Raw genomic sequence first — 16,629 nt, 5'->3', positions numbered from 1 at the left:
CCTGGACCTCGTTCGACCATCGCATATCCCTCACTATCGCCATTTCCCATCCATGGTGAACAGACATGACCAGCCCACATTGTGATTGATAAACGCCCACATATTCCCCCCTTCTGATTTCCCGAATTTTCCTTACCCTATTGCTCCGCGTGCCCATCGATCCCATTCGCCCCGTTTTTTCTGGTATAAGCTGTGTCGTCATCACTGCATGTCCAAGCCTCGCGAAAGGTCCAATAGTTCTTCTATTCGTTTCGTGACAAAGAAGAGGCTGCTCAATCAACGCCAGTTCCGACCTGTGATCATACACTTATCGCACACCCCTTGAGTCGTTGGTAAATTGCGCCAGCTGGGCGAGGACGTTCGACATTTCCCTCGGTATGTTGATCGTTTCGTTCGCCGATGGTGCAGCACTAGCCATTTTGGGCGGAGATGAAGAAGGTTTGGGCGCCACCGCCAACACATCAGGAGGGCTGTATGCTGGTTCTTCGGCTTCCGTCATTGGTGTGTCCTTGACTGCACCACTTGAAATGCCTGCCTCAGGAGGTGTCTGTTGAGCAGATGCTTCGGCTGGTCGCGCATTCCCGGGTGCTGACTCGACGGTTCCGGGAGATTGTTGTCTCGCTTCTGCCAGCGCTTTTGAGGGTTCAGCCTCGCCTGTGCCCAGGATCGCCTGCACTTGGGACTTCTCGGCTGAGGGCGTGGATGCCAGACGACGACTCATGTAGTCTCCTAAGCTGAGTTTCTTCCGTGCGGGGCTAGGGGTGACAGCAGCATTGATCATCGCGGGGTATGAGCTGGAGGACGCCGAGTTCGATGGGATAGGCGAATGCGCTGTCGCTGACGTCGTCAGTCCGGGAGTTGTCACCGTGGTAGAAGACGACGAAGCAGAAGTTGCCGAAGTCGGAAACGCCGGGACTGGTGGCAGAGTTGATAAGTGCAGCTTCGGAGCAGGCGAAGATCTGCTGAAGGCTTTGAACGTGTGTGCCGCTTGCGATGGGAGAGGATATGTGGTAGCTCCCACGTTGACGGGACTGCTGCTTCCTGGAGGAGACTGTCCGTCCGGCTCGGCACTCACGACACTTCGGGCATCCACACTTTCGCTGGCGTCTTTCATTTCTACATCTTCCGTCTTTGAGGGACGTTCAAGTGTGTGATGGCTCGACGCTGAGGCAGGCATCCCTTGTGGAGGACATTGTTGTCCATGTTCGGCCCGATCCTCCAGGAGTCTTCTAAGCAACCGCTGCGTGGGCGTACAGAATCTCCTCCTTTTGGCGGGCCGGGGCATGGGCATTTCAAGCTCCTCCGGATCCGTCTGCACAGCAACACTGACATATACGGGTCGCTGTATTCTCGTCTCCATCCGGCCGGGTGCATCCATAGATTTACCTCGACCTGCAGAGCCTCGAGCCGGTGGTGGCGAGCCTAAAGAGGCGTCATTGTACTTCAGAGGCTGATTGTTGGGGGTGTGAGGGTGCGAAGTCAACTGATGCCCGAGTGGCTTCGAGGCATTCACATTCGGGGTGTTCAAGGTCGAACCGCCGCTTGTGCGTTTCTTCTTCCGCTGCTGGCCTTGTCCGCTTTGATCCTTCTTTTCTTGTTCCCTTTGCGCAAACGCTTTCTCCGCCATTTGTATTTTGCGCAGTTCCCGAGCAGTCAGGCCGTTTCCAAGGACTGGGTCCGCGTCAAGAGCCGCGACGTTGACTGGAGTGATGTCTCTGCTCAGCATACCGCTGCGAGAGGACTCAGAAGTGGATCGGCGATCGAACTGGTCTTCGTCGTCGAGCACCTTGGGTTCGCTTCCTGCGCGACTGTTGGTGGCATGTCCAGTACTGAAGGGCGAGATAGTATGGTTCATCTTACTTTTCTTTTTTCTGCCTCCCTTTTCCTTCGGCGCACTTTCCACCGGTTTGGCCGGATATCTTCGATCAAATGGCGCGAGTAAACATGCTTGACCAGCGTCGCAGGCACAGTCTCCAAAATTCGCAAGGACACGGCTGACCCAGTCGAGGCGTCGGGTTTGGCCTTGTTCAGAATCGTCAGTAATGAACATTGCCGAGTCGAGAAACCACATAGTGGTGAGTTCGGCACCCGCCGGAATATCCTTGCTAGCGACAAAGCAATGCCGAGTCTCGTTGTCGGAAACAAATGTCTTCAAGGTAACATTCGGTCGACAAGACCGTCGCAGATACCGGAAGCGAGTTCCGGATTTTCGGCTGTCAATGTAGATGTCCATGTGTGGGTGGAAGAAGACAAAGGGGTCTGGGTGCCTCAACTCTTGCCATCTGTTCGACGAAGACTTCTGCTGGCAATACTCTTCCAGCGTGCCGACCTGGCCACGAACTTCGCCAACAATTTCGTCCTTCTTCACGGAAGATTGCACACGCAAAAAGCGCCATGTGGGACTTCTGCCTTCGTATTCAACATCTTTCTTGTGGATGGTTTCTACCGCGACTTCTGGCCAAGTGCTCTGGTCCAGGCCGTGGTTTGCACGCACAAAGGGAGATTTCGCAGTGGGTTGTTGCCCAGGGCTGCTGACCACCAAAGACGGGTCAGTCCGCCACGCGAAGAGCGTATTGGTAGCCTGAATTGTCTGCTCGTTATCTCGGGCGTTTGTGTTTCCTTCATCGCGTTCGTAGAGTTCAAGGAAATCTGTGGTATACGTGGGAATGGCAGGAAAACGGAAGAGGTCTTGGGGCGATTTGGAAGGACTGGGGTATGACTGAACTGTGGAAGTGGCGCGTTTTCGAGTTTCGCCGTTTGTTGAAATGACAGAACCCGACGTGCGGTGACTTGTCTTCGGTTTCTTCGCAGGAGGCCCATCCCTTGCGCTGGCGACAGATTCATGGCGATCGTGATGCCAGCCATTTACCTGTTCGGTCGTCGCACTCGCGTCCTTGTGTTTCTTTTTTTGACTTTTGGAGGTTGGTCGCTTGACCTTCCGGTCACCGCCGTCGAGTGCCTCTCGATGCCTACGTTGTCGCTCAGTGGCCTTCTTTGCGTCAAGATCTCGAGGGAAACAGTCCGCGCAAAAATGCTCTTCGGGCACCTTTTTGCCGTGGTAGTAGCACTCGATGTGCTGCCAGGTGTCGCATTTGGGGCAGTATACGGTATTGCCATCATCATCTGCGTAAATGCAAATGCATTTGATGGTGTATTCCTCCTCATCTTGAAAGTTGGTGTCTGAGGGAGAGCCGTTGGGTAAAGGAGAGGCCAGAGAGGGAGCGGCGGTGACCGGGTAGTGGGTGGGTGTGGGATGCGTGGTGAGAAGGGAGGACTCTGTCATAATCTGACAGAGCACCTCCTCATCGGTCGGATTTTGGTTCTTGTTATCTTCCTACTTCAATTGTGAAAAGGGCTGTCGCATGTTGCGCATCGCTAGAACGGGGTGATTCCCACGCAAGGAGGGGAAGCCCAAAGTTGACCTGGAGGTATCGCGCAAGCGGGAGGATGACGACTCTGGCGCCTATTGCAATTCTGAAGCGTTTTGAGGTCTTTTCCGTCCAAGGAGAGTCGGTAGTCAAGGTAGACCACTTGGTCACCAAAGAGGCCACACAAGCGCAGGAGAGAAAGGGGTATCGCAAGGAGTCGGAACTGATCAAAATTGAGTGTCGATGATATCTGGCAAGTTCTAAAGAGCGATTCGAGTCTGTCGAGGCGCGGCCGACTGGAGAAAGGTCGAGGCGGAAGATGTGGTTGTGACAAGATCGGGGTGACTGGGTGGCCACAGTCGACGGATTTATCGATGGTGGCACAAGACAAAGGGCAAGGAAAGGAAAAAGGCTCCGGGAGATAAGAACGGCGAATCGAGGGAATTGGACTTTCGAAGATGCGTTCGGGGAGGAAGAAATTGCTGAATGACAAAAGAGGGAGACAAGAGATGGCGAGAGAAAGATGGATGGATGGGTACATGGAGGGACTGCGAGACGCAAATGCGCAGCCAGCAGCAGCGTGAATTAGAGACCGACCGACTTCTGCTCGGACTGCTTTCTCACGCAAAAAATGGCACCCACCCAACCCTGGACCCCCCAAAGCCAAACTCCCAGCGAGCCAGTCCCAGACGCAAGGCCACAAGCAGCGACCCCCCTTCGCAGCTTGGAACTCAGGCCACTGGCAGGGCGAATAATAATGGGCTCGGGCTAGGCTGGGAAAAGCATAGGTGCAAAACGCTGAGGTCCACAGGGGGCATGGACCACTCCCGTTGCGAGCAACCAACTGGGACATTGGGCGGAGTGGCACTAGGGAGCACGCCCTCTGCAGCTTTTCACTGGGCGGTCTTTTCGTTCATCCTGGTGAGCCTCCCCGTGGTAAAGCGTCTGGACTGCCCCGAAAGGCCCTTGTAAGGAATGACGCCTGCTAGCCCGCGGATCAGCCAGTCCAGCGCTTTACTTAGGCCCAGTAGCACCCAGTAGGCCTAGTCCGCTGTCCGTACAGTTAAAGCCAAGTTTGTTGTCTTGTTGCCTATCTCTTCGCATGCAGCCACTGCCAGCAGCCTCTCTCACTGCCACCCACTGCGCTTGCTCAAACTTCATTTCTCATCCCCTCGTAACGGAAAACGCGTCACGAGGATGGCCAGCCACGAATCAATGGCTGCCATGATTTTGTTAGTGTTTATGCCTGGTACACAAGCCACTGGCGACCCTGAAGCGGGACCCATTTCCTTTGAGCTGCTCCATTTTCTCACTTTTCTCACTCTTCTCCTCTCGCTCTGTTTTTCTGCCCAGCTCTTCTCTTCCTCCATCCCCCAACTCTTCTGCTGTTGTGCTTTCTTCCTAAGTTTCCTCTTCTCACACCTCTTCCCTGAACACTATGGCAGCCTATTGAACGACCCTATATGAAAACCACGGGCGATTTCCAACCCAGCCAGAACCACCGTGCATTTCGGAATCCGATGAACACAACCGCACGAAATTAAGGTGAACTGCAGTCCTCAGTCCACGGGCGGGGTTCGGGTGCGAGTCGCAGCTGCGCAGCGGAAAGTACCTCCTTGTAAAGCAACAATTCGCTGGTCAGCCAGTGCTTCAGTCCACTCGCCCATCCTCCTTTTGTCGCCTGCATTTTGGGTTGCTCATGTTGCATTCGCCCCATGATGACATGGTTCTGCAAGGATATCATTGCCGGCACTCCTTCTTGACCTTTTCAACCTCTCTCTGCTCCTTTATGCTTGCTTCCTGCATCCTGCTGGTTCCGCCATGCATCCGGACTATTACCCTCACTCACCCTCTCACCCTCTCACCCTCAACCCGTCCACCACGCCCTCGTTTTCTTCCCACCGTTTGTCTCTTCGCTGACCTTTTCCAGCCTGATTCTATCTTGCTCGATCGTACGAAACTAGTCCTCTCTCTACCGCCTGTTCGCATCGATCCTCGTATTACCTCCTTCGGTATCCATCCCTGTGTGTCCCACTCTAACTACAATGCCCCGCCGTTCTTGATTCCCACCCTTTGGTCCTGCATAGAAACGACAACAAATCTGGCTTTTTCAATATCTCGCGCGATGTCTGCACGAAGTGCCCAGAGTATCCTCCTTGTTGAAAAGCGCCAGACAGTGAGTCTCTTCCTGACTCGTCGTGCCTACCAGACCTTTATCTGGATGTGTCTTCCAATACCATCCGCCAACCTCTTCTGTTCAACCAGAGCCACTAGCTCTGCAATTCTCATGCATACTTGAATGTCGAACGTTACGTTGAAAGGTTTCTTTGGCGCTGTGATGAAGGGCGGAAAAGATGCATCGTTGGATCATACCGTGTTACAAAGAGCATCCTCGAGCGAGGTCTGCATTCTTCTGTCTTATCCTAAAAACTATGTCAAGACTCATGAATGGGTATCGCTTCGATGGCTCGCTCTCCGGGACTCGAGTCCCTCGATCTCGAGTTTGCGAATACAATTTGTCAAGAGGAGGAAACATTTCGAACGGTAACAATTTGGGGTGTCGTCGAAGGCCCAATTGGCATCTCTCTTTTCGGGCGTCCAGGTAGGTCGGAATGATCGAAAACTGGTGGGATATCCTAGAACCGCGCCAATTGATCGTCTTGGAAATAACGGCAAGATGTCGAGAGCCGTATTACAAGGTATTTTGTATGATAGATTCCTGACAGAAAGAGACATTCTCCCGGAAGAGAAACATTCTGTGCCATTTGATGGGGCAAGGCCATCGCGCTATTTTCATGGGTGCTCTTTAATTGTTCTATTCGTCCTCCGCCTGGGATCAATCAGTCACCAGCTCTCCAAAATGTAGCAGGTGGCCATGGAGGCTGCTCGAACAGCACGCGGCGTGTGCTAGACTTATGCCTATTGTATATTGCGGAAGACGCCGTTTGGGAACTGCGCCATTGCACTCTGAGATTGAATCACATGACTGATCAGCCTCACTTGCTACGACAGTTTGAGCATGGAGGCACCTCGGAAACCCTTCTGAGTGAGAACACCCTGCCCAAAGCCACGGGGAGGAATTTCTCCAGTCTTTGGGTACTCGAGGAGATGCCAGCCAAGGACGTCAGCAACGCCAGCAAAAATTTCATTGTCTTGAGTAGTGGTGATGTGAGGGAGAGCTGCAACATTGCTGATGAGCCAGGAAAGGGGAAAGGAGAGTTCTGTCGCCTTGTCTCAGTGCCACTGCAGTTGTTACGCCGTCCCGAGGGCATACCCCAGACACCATCAAGACCGTAGTGGTCGACCACACAGCAACAGTCGGACCAGAAGTGGTTCCCTAGAGCTGGCATTAATCACCCTCGACGCTGACGCCAGAGTTCTGGTTGCGGTGTTGGGGGGATTCTCCCTCGCTGGCATCAGCTTCACCCATAACGCGCCGTCCGACGGACAAGCCGGAGGATCCTTCGGCGACACGAGCGTCAGGGTCGAGAACGATGATGGTTGGAATGTGTCCCAAGTCATCATACCTAGGTACCTAGGTAGGTAGTTATGGTGAACGACGCTGGGCCGATATGCACCGGAATTGAGAAAAAGTCTCCATTTCCTTCTGGGAGAGCTACTTTGCAGAAAGTTGAGGGTCGGGGCCATCAGACGAGCGAATCAATTTGGGCTTTCTGCCGGACAAAATGGCCACTCTCGGAGTCGTCGGACGGGACTATCCCTTGTCGCCGTATTCGAGAAAGATGTGATGTTGTGGAAGCGGCACGGCGGTATTGCAATGGGCAGAGCAGGCGCATCACCGGCTGACACGAGATACGGAAACTCGAGGCTCTACCAGTCAAATACGGCGTGGAAGGTAGAGGGGTGGAAGGCGTGGCACAACGCCGGGAACGACGCTAGGATCAACATCGAAGCGATGCAGAAGCTGGTGGCAATTGCTTTAGTGATCCTACAGGTGGTCTTGTTTAGTGAGTGAGAGTTGAGTTGGATGGCCACCCCCGGCCCTCATTGACCGTGAGTACCATGTCGGATGTGGCAGAGGGCGACTCCATGTCCCTTCACGACTGGATAGGTAAATATGTCAGTGATGGCGCCGCGAATGATGATATGGTATTCGTTATCGTGAAGGCTTCCCGCGAGGCTGTCTTGGAGGGACGCGGCAGGTTCAAGATTTGTTGTAGGATAGATCTGAAGGACACTTTGTCGATACAGTCTCCCTATCTTTAACCCCTCTTGTGTGACCCCTCGTGCCCTCCATCCACAATGTGGTATGTCGACCTGTTGACTCCTTTTCTCGTCCGCTATGCCCAGCCTCGTTCTGCCTGCCTGTCTGTCTATTCGTCTGCCTCATTCTTTCCGGAATGCAAACCTCCTGCTCACTTCTCAATGTACACCACCTTCTGCTCACCCTTCTCCACGTCCTCGCTGTCCCGCTCCATCTGCTCGCCGTTCCTAATCTTCTCCTCTTCCGCCCTCCGTTCGACTTCCTCATCCATCCTCTCCCACATCTCCGGCCTCTTCAACTGCGTGGCAACTTTGTCCCGGAAGACGAAGATATTGCGGTGTTCCGCAAAGTATCGGTCAATGTCCTCCAGTGTCCGGTTGGCCGTCTCGGGATAGAAGAAATAGGTGATAGGGATGAAGGAGAAGCAGATTACAGCCCAGATAATCCAGAACTTGTAACCTAGGTTGGCAATCCCCGGTGGCGTTACTTGAGCGACCATCTGGAGAGATGTTAGAACCACTCTCATGGACGGAAGTGTGCTGGGGACGACTTACGTAGTTCATGATCCAGTTCGTCGACATTGCTAGAGAAGCACCCTTGGCCCGGAAAGAGATATGGTTGATTTCGGTGGGGTAGAGCCACTTTGATTATTGACAAGCGTTAGTCCTCTGACTACTGGATCTTCATGTAGAGGAACAAGAGAGCGAGATCATCGGCAAATGGTGAGAGTAATGAGCCATAAGCATCGTGGAGTAAGAAGTACTCACCGGGACACCGAGCACGCCCATTCCAAACGAGGCGAAGAACACGAAGAAGAAGGTGGTAGCAAGGGCACCTAGCTTGTACGTATCTCCTTTACCGTTCTGGGACAGCCCCAGGGCAATGCTGATAATAGTCCAGCACATGGAACAGGCAAACGCTGAACACATCATGACCCGACGACGCCCATACCGTTCAATGACGAACCATGCCAAAAAGCTGAAGATAAGGTAGTCGACCGACCCGGCAGCTGCGAGGATTCGAGCTCTACTCGCATGGTTAGTATCGTGGCGTTTGCTGCCGGATTTATGCGCCAGATTGACTTACAAAAGCTCGTTGAGATTGATAGCATGGATGAAGATATACCTGTCGATAGTCAGTCTCAAAATTCGTCTTTTGAAAGGCACAGAGACTGACGTTTGGAAATAACTTGTCACGTTGATACCTGAGATCTTCAACTCAAATCGTTATCGCCGCTCATATTTCAACTCGTCGCATTAATGCCACTCACCTGATTACTGGCCTGCATCCAGGCGCCTAGTATCATTCGCCGGACGACTCCTGAAGGACCTCGGCCGGTGAGGAGCTGCCACCAAGTATAGGTCTGTGCGTGCTCTTTGTCCAAGACACTTTTGATGATGTTGTATTGTGTGCGCACCGAAGGCGAATCGGCAGTCGCGCCATGTCCTTCGAGAGCAGCGAGCACTTCTAATGCCTCTTGGTGCTTGCCCTTACGGATAAGAAGGCGGGGCGAATCCGGGAGGAAAGGGCACATCAACCATATCAATAGCGTGAAGACTATTCAAAGGTCAGTTTTCAGCAGGAAGTGGCACCTAGCGTTGCCAGAGGAAAGAGCCGGGAACTTACAGCATTGAAAAGCGAGTGGGAATCGCCAGGCAACTGAACTCTTGAGGAACGAAAATCCAAGAGTGAGCCAATTCGACAGGCAAAAGCCAGTTATGCAGTTTGCCATCTGAATAATGACAAGCTTGCCACGGCTTTGCATCTTGCTGGTCTCCGACTGCCAAACTCCAGCGGTGGCAGTGTTCATGCCTGTCCCAAGGCCCGCGATGACCCTGCCCGCAAACATTTGACCCCTTGAATAGCAGGCTGCCTGAACGATTGCGCCAATGGCAATGACGGAGCTCCCAAGCATAATGGTGCGTGGACGGCCAAGTCGGTCTCCGGTGTACAATGTCGACAGCGCGCCTCCGAAACAGCCGAGATTGTATACGCTAGTCAGGGTGCCCTGCACAGTTGCATCTGGATTACCCATAGTCTGGAGGAAATCCTTCCCAACGAGACTACCAATGCGTTAGCTATGTGGCGGACGCCATTGCCAATGCGACTCTATCGCTTACACGTTGCCGAATACGCCCTGAACAATAGAACGACTCCATTAGTCACAGTGACAAGACAGAATAGTCAGGAGCATACCTGATCATATCCATAGAATATGAGAACAGTTGAGGCGGCTAGCGAGATCCAAACTGTTAGGGCGCTACCCGAGCCTCCCAGGTATTTGCGACCCATTATGACCTGACTCTCGACAATGTTGTCGTCTTTGATATTGGACGATTGAGCAGGCCCCTTGACAAAGAAAGATGCTACGCAAAAGAGCGGCCAACGGCTGGATTTTCCCTGAGTCAGGAACCCACTGTTTTATATGGTCCTGTCAGGTGCCATCTGTATCGCTGATCGCCCGTTGATCAACCGAAAGGTGCCGTTGCGCTTCAATCATCGGTAGAGAGAACGGCGAGAAGCGTATCTGTTGAGGGCAAATTTTCCAATAGCCTATGATCCCAATGGATCAAATAGTGAAGGAATCCATGTTCAGCTCCACATCGGGATACCGTTAACAGTAATATCAAAGACCGAACTGTCATGATTGGATCAACGAGATGATCGACCTCCCCGCGGGGATGGGTCGTCTCCAAGTCAAGGCGTTGGAGTGGGATCGCCTGTACTCCATATGGTGCAATGTTGCCCTGGACACTGGGCCGTGAAGAAGGCGGTCTCTTTCAAGTCCCACATCCCACCTCTGTACCGCCGTGACTGAGTTTTGATCAGGTTTCAACGGGAGGGATGCCTTAATAGCATATCCGTTGTGCCTTCGTGAAGACACAGTGGGCTTGGGCTAGTGCCACGTTAAGAAAAGGCGGTTAGACGTGTCCCAATCTCGATATTGGGGAGAGATACCAGGGCAAGGGCGGTAGGAGCCCTCTGCCTTCTTTCTGACGGCATCCTGACACGAAGGGAACCTAACGTGACGCTCGACACCGAGGATTGGACAGAGACGACGTTGGTTACATTGGTGGGAACCACGCCAAGGTGCCCTTGGGACATGAAGGAGTGATCTTCAGACAAGGCCCTCGAACGGAATAGCCTTGCGGTCTGCAAACTCGAATAGAAAAGTCAGAAAGCGGAAGTGTAAACATGACGCATGATGTCGGGCATGATCGGTCAGTGGCACCGTGAAGGGCGGAAGCAAGACCGAGGGAGGTAAGGGAGGCCACATATGAGAAGGACGAAGGGGCGTAGTAGTGGTGCAGCCAAGAGGTGAGCAATTTAGGCAGAATTCGTCTCATCAAAATGCGAGCAGTCCTCGACTTGTTCATTAGAGCGTGAAGTCAGATGTAAGGATAGAAATTCCGAGACGCCACACGGCGTTTGCTCGGCGGGTTCGTCCTCAGCTGCAGCCACAATAACGCGAGCTACTCGATACCTAGTACAGTCTTGAGTCCACACAGTCCACACAGTGTCCACAGTCCGGAGCCGCAGCCTCTTCAATTACTACTGTCCTCTTCAAGATGTTGCTTGCAATCTCCTACCCCAAGGTTCCGATCCCCAGAGCCCCATCGTCATCACCACCGTCGCCCTTCAGCTGCTCACAGCCTGCTCGTGGTGCTCTGATAGCAATACGAATCCGCTGAAATTACGTGTTAGCAGGCCATGGTCACTAGATACCTAGTACGATTCTCTCTCCAAGAACCAGGGAGCCTTTCGAGGACGACAAGTACTTACAAGACGCGTCCCCACCCTGGAGGCGGATCTGATGCACACGCAACCCTTTAAAGTCGGATCCCTGGGGGAAGAAGGAGTCGTCTAAGGCGCGCAGTCAGCATGGCGCACAGCTTGAGACCACAACGTCGTCTGCGTTGGAAGAACGGAGGCATTACTCACCTATCGTGAGACCGCCGCTCGGGTTGACGTTCACTTTGGCCATCCAAGCGCCGACACCATCAGGGTAGAACTGGTCATCCCAAGATCCATAAAGGGAATTAGTGAAGTAAAGACTTCTTCCGGATCTCGACACCTCGACCATCTGAGGTCCGCCTGCCAAGGGCATGTCAGGCTTCGCTGGGTGCGCAGCCCGTTTCACAATACCTCCCAATCTCACCGAGCCTACTTGAACTGGATGCGCTGGGTCGGAGACGTCATATTGCTTCATTTCTCCGGTCCCCCAGCAGGCAACATAGAGGAATTTGTCATCGACTGAGAGGTCGATGTCCGTAATCAGTGGGGGAACAGCTTTGAACGGCTTGAGTATCGGGGGTAAAGATTCTTCATCGGCAGGTTCTGCTGGAATGGTGATGACCTTTTCTGCTTTCCATTCGCCGCCATCCTGAAACCATCGAAAGATGGCCCCCGACAGGTCCTTTGTTGAAATCACGACTCCAACGAAACCCCATGTTGCTTCTGGATCATGCGACGGGCGAACCTCGAGTGCCATTTGGTGTTCTTCACCTAGGTCAACACGTTTATGGTGCTTTCCCGCGGCAAGGTCCCAGAAGTGGATGGCGTGGCCGTACTTGTTCCCCAACAAAAGTTCTGGAACAATGCCGTTCTCGATCATCGACGGACTTCCCCATTCACTTGAAATGAGAACATTCTTGTTCAAGTGCCACCAGGCATCATAGTGGAAGTGTTGCGGACCGCGATTGGTCTCCCAAGCACGCAAAACATCGAAGGTCTGGTGATCCAGGAGAGCAATGCCGCCGGGTCCGTCAGGATTACCCTCCGGACCCCCGAGGCACGTCAAGAAGACGCCATCGGGGCCGCAATGTAATGTGTGCGGACGAGAATACCCAGCTTTATCTGACAAGGTCTTCCCATCGATCGATTTGATGAGTTTTGGCCGGCGCGGGTCGGGCCCGACGTCGAAGACGTATATATTGGAGGAGCGCAAGCCGGGGACAAGCAGGTAGCGTCGTTGCAAGCCGTCCATGTTGTGACCCTCGTGTTTGAGGGCAGAGGAGCACGCATTCCACCCGAAATGGTGCAATTCGTCCCCTAGCCCTGGAACATCGGTCCAGCCAACAACCTGACCGTACGTCTTGCCGGGTTTCAAATCAATGACTGTCAACGCGTCGTGCTTCTGACCTTTTCTGTCAAAGGCCACCACATAGGCCAATTCTTCTGGAGGGGCAGAGATTGCCTCTGCTGCAGTGCGATAGAATGTGGGATCCATTGTTGCTTTCAGGAAACGAAAATTCAAGCTGCGATTTTTCCGATGTGTTTCTCGCCAATGTCGAAAGAAGGGAGAGTCTCTCAGGACCGCAAAGCTTGGGGATTTATATAGCTCGTTAAGCGCTCACCGGTCAGCTACGCCTCGAGGAAATCCGACCAAGGAAATTGGTTCGAACAATCTCCCAATTGCACCGAGCTTACAACTTCTGGCACTCGTGTTGCATTGAACGAGAGTATCTCGCTTCCTGTTGTCGTTACGGCAAACAAACCCTGATGTGAGAAAAACGTCCAGTGGGGAATTTGCGGCAAAGCAGGTCAGCATTACCTGTCCAGGGATGCGTCGCCACAAGGGCGTGAGGCGATGGCGACTCTCATAATCTGGCAGGTGGAAAACCTGTGTGCATTTATCCCACCATGGAGTGTGTTCAATGACGGGCCTTGCTACAGTCAAAGTTCGAGCACGCAGCTCTTGCGCGGGCGGCGGGCATCGATGTGGTTTTTATATGTTCGAAGCATACACCAAAATCACGTCCTCCAACGGCATCGTCGACGAATGGCGCAAGAATCGTCAGCAATGGTGCAATGATTGCAGGTGGTCTCAGGGAAGACCTGATGTCCACGGCAATGGCCCCTTCAGAACAACCCCCACTCCGTTCCCCGTATGAGGATTACATATTCAAAGAGTTACGAACTATACGCGAAGCATGTAAGCGTCTTGTGCTGGATTGGTCGGTGTGAGAGCCAATCAGCATCATCTTGGGCATGGTTGTCAGATGGATACCTCCAGTCTGGCACCTTTGCAGAGTCATCTAGACTACGGTGCTGACAAGCAGTGATTGAAGTGTAAAATTCCCGATCATGGTATTAGGAGCTGCAAACAGCAATCGCGCTTGTCGCATTTGGAACTCATGGTCCTTGGAAGGGTCCTCGATTATGGTAACTCCATTGGGATATTGAGTCTTTGATACAAAGATCCGGAACCTCTCGCTTTCTCAATCAACTGCCACGGATAATTTACGCCTTCGGTCAAAATCTCACGGGTCTGTCCTCTGAAAAACTCAAAATGCTCGTGTCCTCTCACGCCACGGGGCGTTCGACCTCCTTTCTCCTACGAGGTACAGCGATCTATTTCCAGCCACTGATCTTCATGGTACCATTCTCCACCAGATTCTTATGCATATCAAATGCTTGGAAGAGCAGGTGCGGCTCGTGACCCATGCCCTTCTTCAAGCACTCATACTCGGCTCTGTCGAAGTAATCCTGAAGGATGGGCCGGTAGTCGGGATGGGCACAGTGCTTGATGATCTCGCGCGCTCGTTCGCGAGGACACATTCCTCGCACGTCTGCAAGGCCCTGTTTTTTGGGTCGTGTTAGCTTTCACAAGTCCCGACGGAACGATAGGCTCGGGAATACTCACGATTTCAGTCACGACAACGTCCAGGTCGTGCTCAGTCTGGTCAATGTGCGTGCACATGGGCACGATGCAGCTCACACCGGTAGGATCTGTCTTGGAAGGTCGTGTGCTGGGTGTGTGCATGATGGAGTATTTGGATGAACGGAGGAAGTCCGCGGATCCTCCTAGGCCGTTGAGCATGCGGGAGCCCATCACGCAGGTACTGTTGGCATGAGCGTAGATGTCGACTTCGACGGGGGTATTCATGCCGATCACACCGAGGCGACGGATTATTTCAGGTGAGTTCGATACTTGCTGGGATCTCAGGATGAGTTTGGAGTGATAGTTCTCCCACTGTTTTGAGACATTCTCTTAGCAATTGGCCACGCAGAAGGTGGATCTCCACATGTGTGTGACACTTACGCCATCATAGAAACGTTGAAATCCTCCAGGAGAGAAACGAATGGAAGTCGCGGTGGCAAAGTCCAGGTTACCACTGTCGAAGAGGTCCAGGAACGAGTCCTGCAACACTTCAGTCCAAACTTTCAAATTCTTGAAGTTGGCACCTCCTTTCTAATCAAGAGGTCAGCGGTTCCGATCAGATCTTGGAAACCCTCGACATGCGATTGAGGTGATATAATATGCTTACAGCTAGACCGCCGATGACAGCGTTTGCAATGTTGCCAATGCCAGATTGCAGAGGCAGCAGGTTCACCGGCAAGCGGCCATGTTTGACCTCGTGTTCCAGAAACTCGATCAGGTTGCGAGCAATAGCCTGAGAGGTTTCATCCTCGGGAGCATTTTCGGTTGTTTGGTCGGGATAGTCGGACTCAACGAGGGCCACCACGCGCTCTGGATCCACAGGGATATGCGGTGTCCCAATGCGGTCCTCTGGTGCCATGATCAAGTATGGCTGTGATGAGCCCTAGTCAGTCATGAAAGATCTGAGATGAAGGGGGAGTTATGGCATGCCTTTCTTCGTGGCGGGAGGTCTGTCATTGTGATGTCGTGCAGACCTTCGAAGCTAGGGACAGAGGTATTGAGTTCGATGATGATCTGGGGGGGGAGGACGTGGTCAGCCAATCTCCATGCTATAAAGTATCTGTGCTCCTACCTTGTCTGCCATCTGAATGATCTCGGGAGACGCTCCCACACTGGCCCCAGGGATAATGCCGCCGTCCTCGGTGATGGCAGAAGCTTCAATGATGGCCACATCCAGGCGATTGTTGGCCTTGTGCTTGGTGTAGAATCCGTACATTAAGTCGACGGGGAACATGCTGAGATGCTTGTCGAAGAACTTGATGTTGCCGTTGTTGATGCCCTTGGCGATCTCCTTGCCGACCTGATGCGGGGCCCGGCGTTCGATCATGTTGAGTCGAGCCCATCGGTTCTCGGTCTCTGCTCCGGACGAGGCACCCACAAAGAGGTTGTATTTGAGCTTGCCCTGGAGCCCATTTTTCTCGACGTGGTCGGCGAGAGCGGTTGGCACTTTTCTATTTCACAGCCCCAAAAAGGGTCGTAAGCACACCAGACGACTAGGCAAAAAGGTGATTTGGATGAATGTGTCCAGGACAAACGTACTTGGGATATCCCACGCCTGTAAAGCCCGACCAGCCGACATATGCGCCGTGGGGGAACAAGTCGATGAGATCTTCAGCCTTGGCCAATTTCTGCCCTCTTGTCGTTAGCCATCTTCCCTTATCAAGCAGCCACCCATCGAGCTAGATGGGCGATGCCTTAGAGCTTTGAGAGGAGCTTCAACAGAAGCCAACCTTGGAAGCTCCGACCCAGAGCGGCGGTAATAGTGGTGGACGCACGTTTAGGTAGCTAGCCCTTCTGCACCTACTCTTCAAGAGTGCTGAGGCGGCCATCGTGGAATGAGAAGGAGAACCCAAGTAAGGGGGGCTTTACAGAGAGACGGAGAACAAGAAAAGTGTATAAGATCGGAACACAAAAAGAGAATATAAGGAATAAACTGGAGACTGGAGACGAGAAACCCGGGGGAAGCTGAGAGAGATGCAGTGGTGGACGGAGGGGAGATTCTTCAAAGAAAATGGATAAGAAGGCGAGCTTTCAAGATCTCGCCCGCCTATTAATGGAGGTCGGGGCTGCTTCTGCTCGTCTATCTTCGCGGGATTTTAATCAATGGCGACGACGACAACGACGACAGCAATCGTCTCGTGAGGTCAAAGGGAAGTCCTGGAGCTTCATACCGGTAGCTTCCCTTTGACGCATTGGGTGGGGGTGTTTTGGGTGCCGCCGCCCCGGGAGGAAGCCCAGCAGCCCAGCGGCCCAGCAGCTCAGTGGCCCAGCAGCCCAGAGGGTGTTTCGTCATTGGGTCCTTTGGGGGCAGTGGCTCCCCGCCGTCGGACTCGTCCGGATATGAGGCTGTTCGGCTGCTTGCGTCTCTTTGG

At 53.1% G+C, this 16,629-nt stretch overlaps 4 protein-coding genes across 4 annotated transcripts; all 4 read right to left on the bottom strand.

The window, feature by feature from the left end:
- Nucleotides 1-307: 307 nt before the first annotated feature.
- On the bottom strand, nucleotides 308-3,283 carry Z520_08786 (uncharacterized protein; the record flags this gene model as incomplete). Its single annotated transcript, XM_016779282.1, has 1 exon — nucleotides 308-3,283. One exon carries the CDS (start codon nucleotides 3,281-3,283, stop codon nucleotides 308-310), a length of 2,976 nt encoding a protein of 991 aa, XP_016629789.1.
- A 4,461-nt stretch (nucleotides 3,284-7,744) lies between these two features.
- Nucleotides 7,745-9,885, bottom strand: Z520_08785 (uncharacterized protein; the record flags this gene model as incomplete). The annotated part of the gene is made up of 9 exons (XM_016779281.1): nucleotides 7,745-8,092; nucleotides 8,148-8,234; nucleotides 8,361-8,619; nucleotides 8,680-8,718; nucleotides 8,770-8,804; nucleotides 8,864-9,150; nucleotides 9,220-9,656; nucleotides 9,714-9,730; nucleotides 9,790-9,885. The coding sequence occupies 9 exons, from the start codon at nucleotides 9,883-9,885 to the stop codon at nucleotides 7,745-7,747; spliced, it is 1,605 nt and encodes a 534-aa protein (XP_016629788.1).
- A 1,355-nt stretch (nucleotides 9,886-11,240) lies between these two features.
- Nucleotides 11,241-12,823, bottom strand: Z520_08784 (uncharacterized protein; the record flags this gene model as incomplete). The annotated part of the gene is made up of 3 exons (XM_016779280.1): nucleotides 11,241-11,281; nucleotides 11,377-11,457; nucleotides 11,536-12,823. The coding sequence occupies 3 exons, from the start codon at nucleotides 12,821-12,823 to the stop codon at nucleotides 11,241-11,243; spliced, it is 1,410 nt and encodes a 469-aa protein (XP_016629787.1).
- A 1,124-nt stretch (nucleotides 12,824-13,947) lies between these two features.
- On the bottom strand, nucleotides 13,948-16,086 carry Z520_08783 (acetyl-CoA hydrolase; the record flags this gene model as incomplete). The annotated part of the gene is made up of 7 exons (XM_016779279.1): nucleotides 13,948-14,175; nucleotides 14,240-14,569; nucleotides 14,639-14,788; nucleotides 14,865-15,128; nucleotides 15,330-15,708; nucleotides 15,797-15,885; nucleotides 16,033-16,086. 7 exons carry the CDS (start codon nucleotides 16,084-16,086, stop codon nucleotides 13,948-13,950), a joined length of 1,494 nt encoding a protein of 497 aa, XP_016629786.1.
- Between the last annotated feature and the right edge of the window lie 543 nt (nucleotides 16,087-16,629).

The sequence above is a fragment of the Fonsecaea multimorphosa genome (genome assembly GCF_000836435.1).
Source record: "Fonsecaea multimorphosa CBS 102226 unplaced genomic scaffold supercont1.20, whole genome shotgun sequence".
Classification (NCBI taxonomy): Eukaryota; Fungi; Ascomycota; class Eurotiomycetes; order Chaetothyriales; family Herpotrichiellaceae; genus Fonsecaea; species Fonsecaea multimorphosa.
This window is presented reverse-complemented; position numbering and strand designations above follow the sequence as displayed.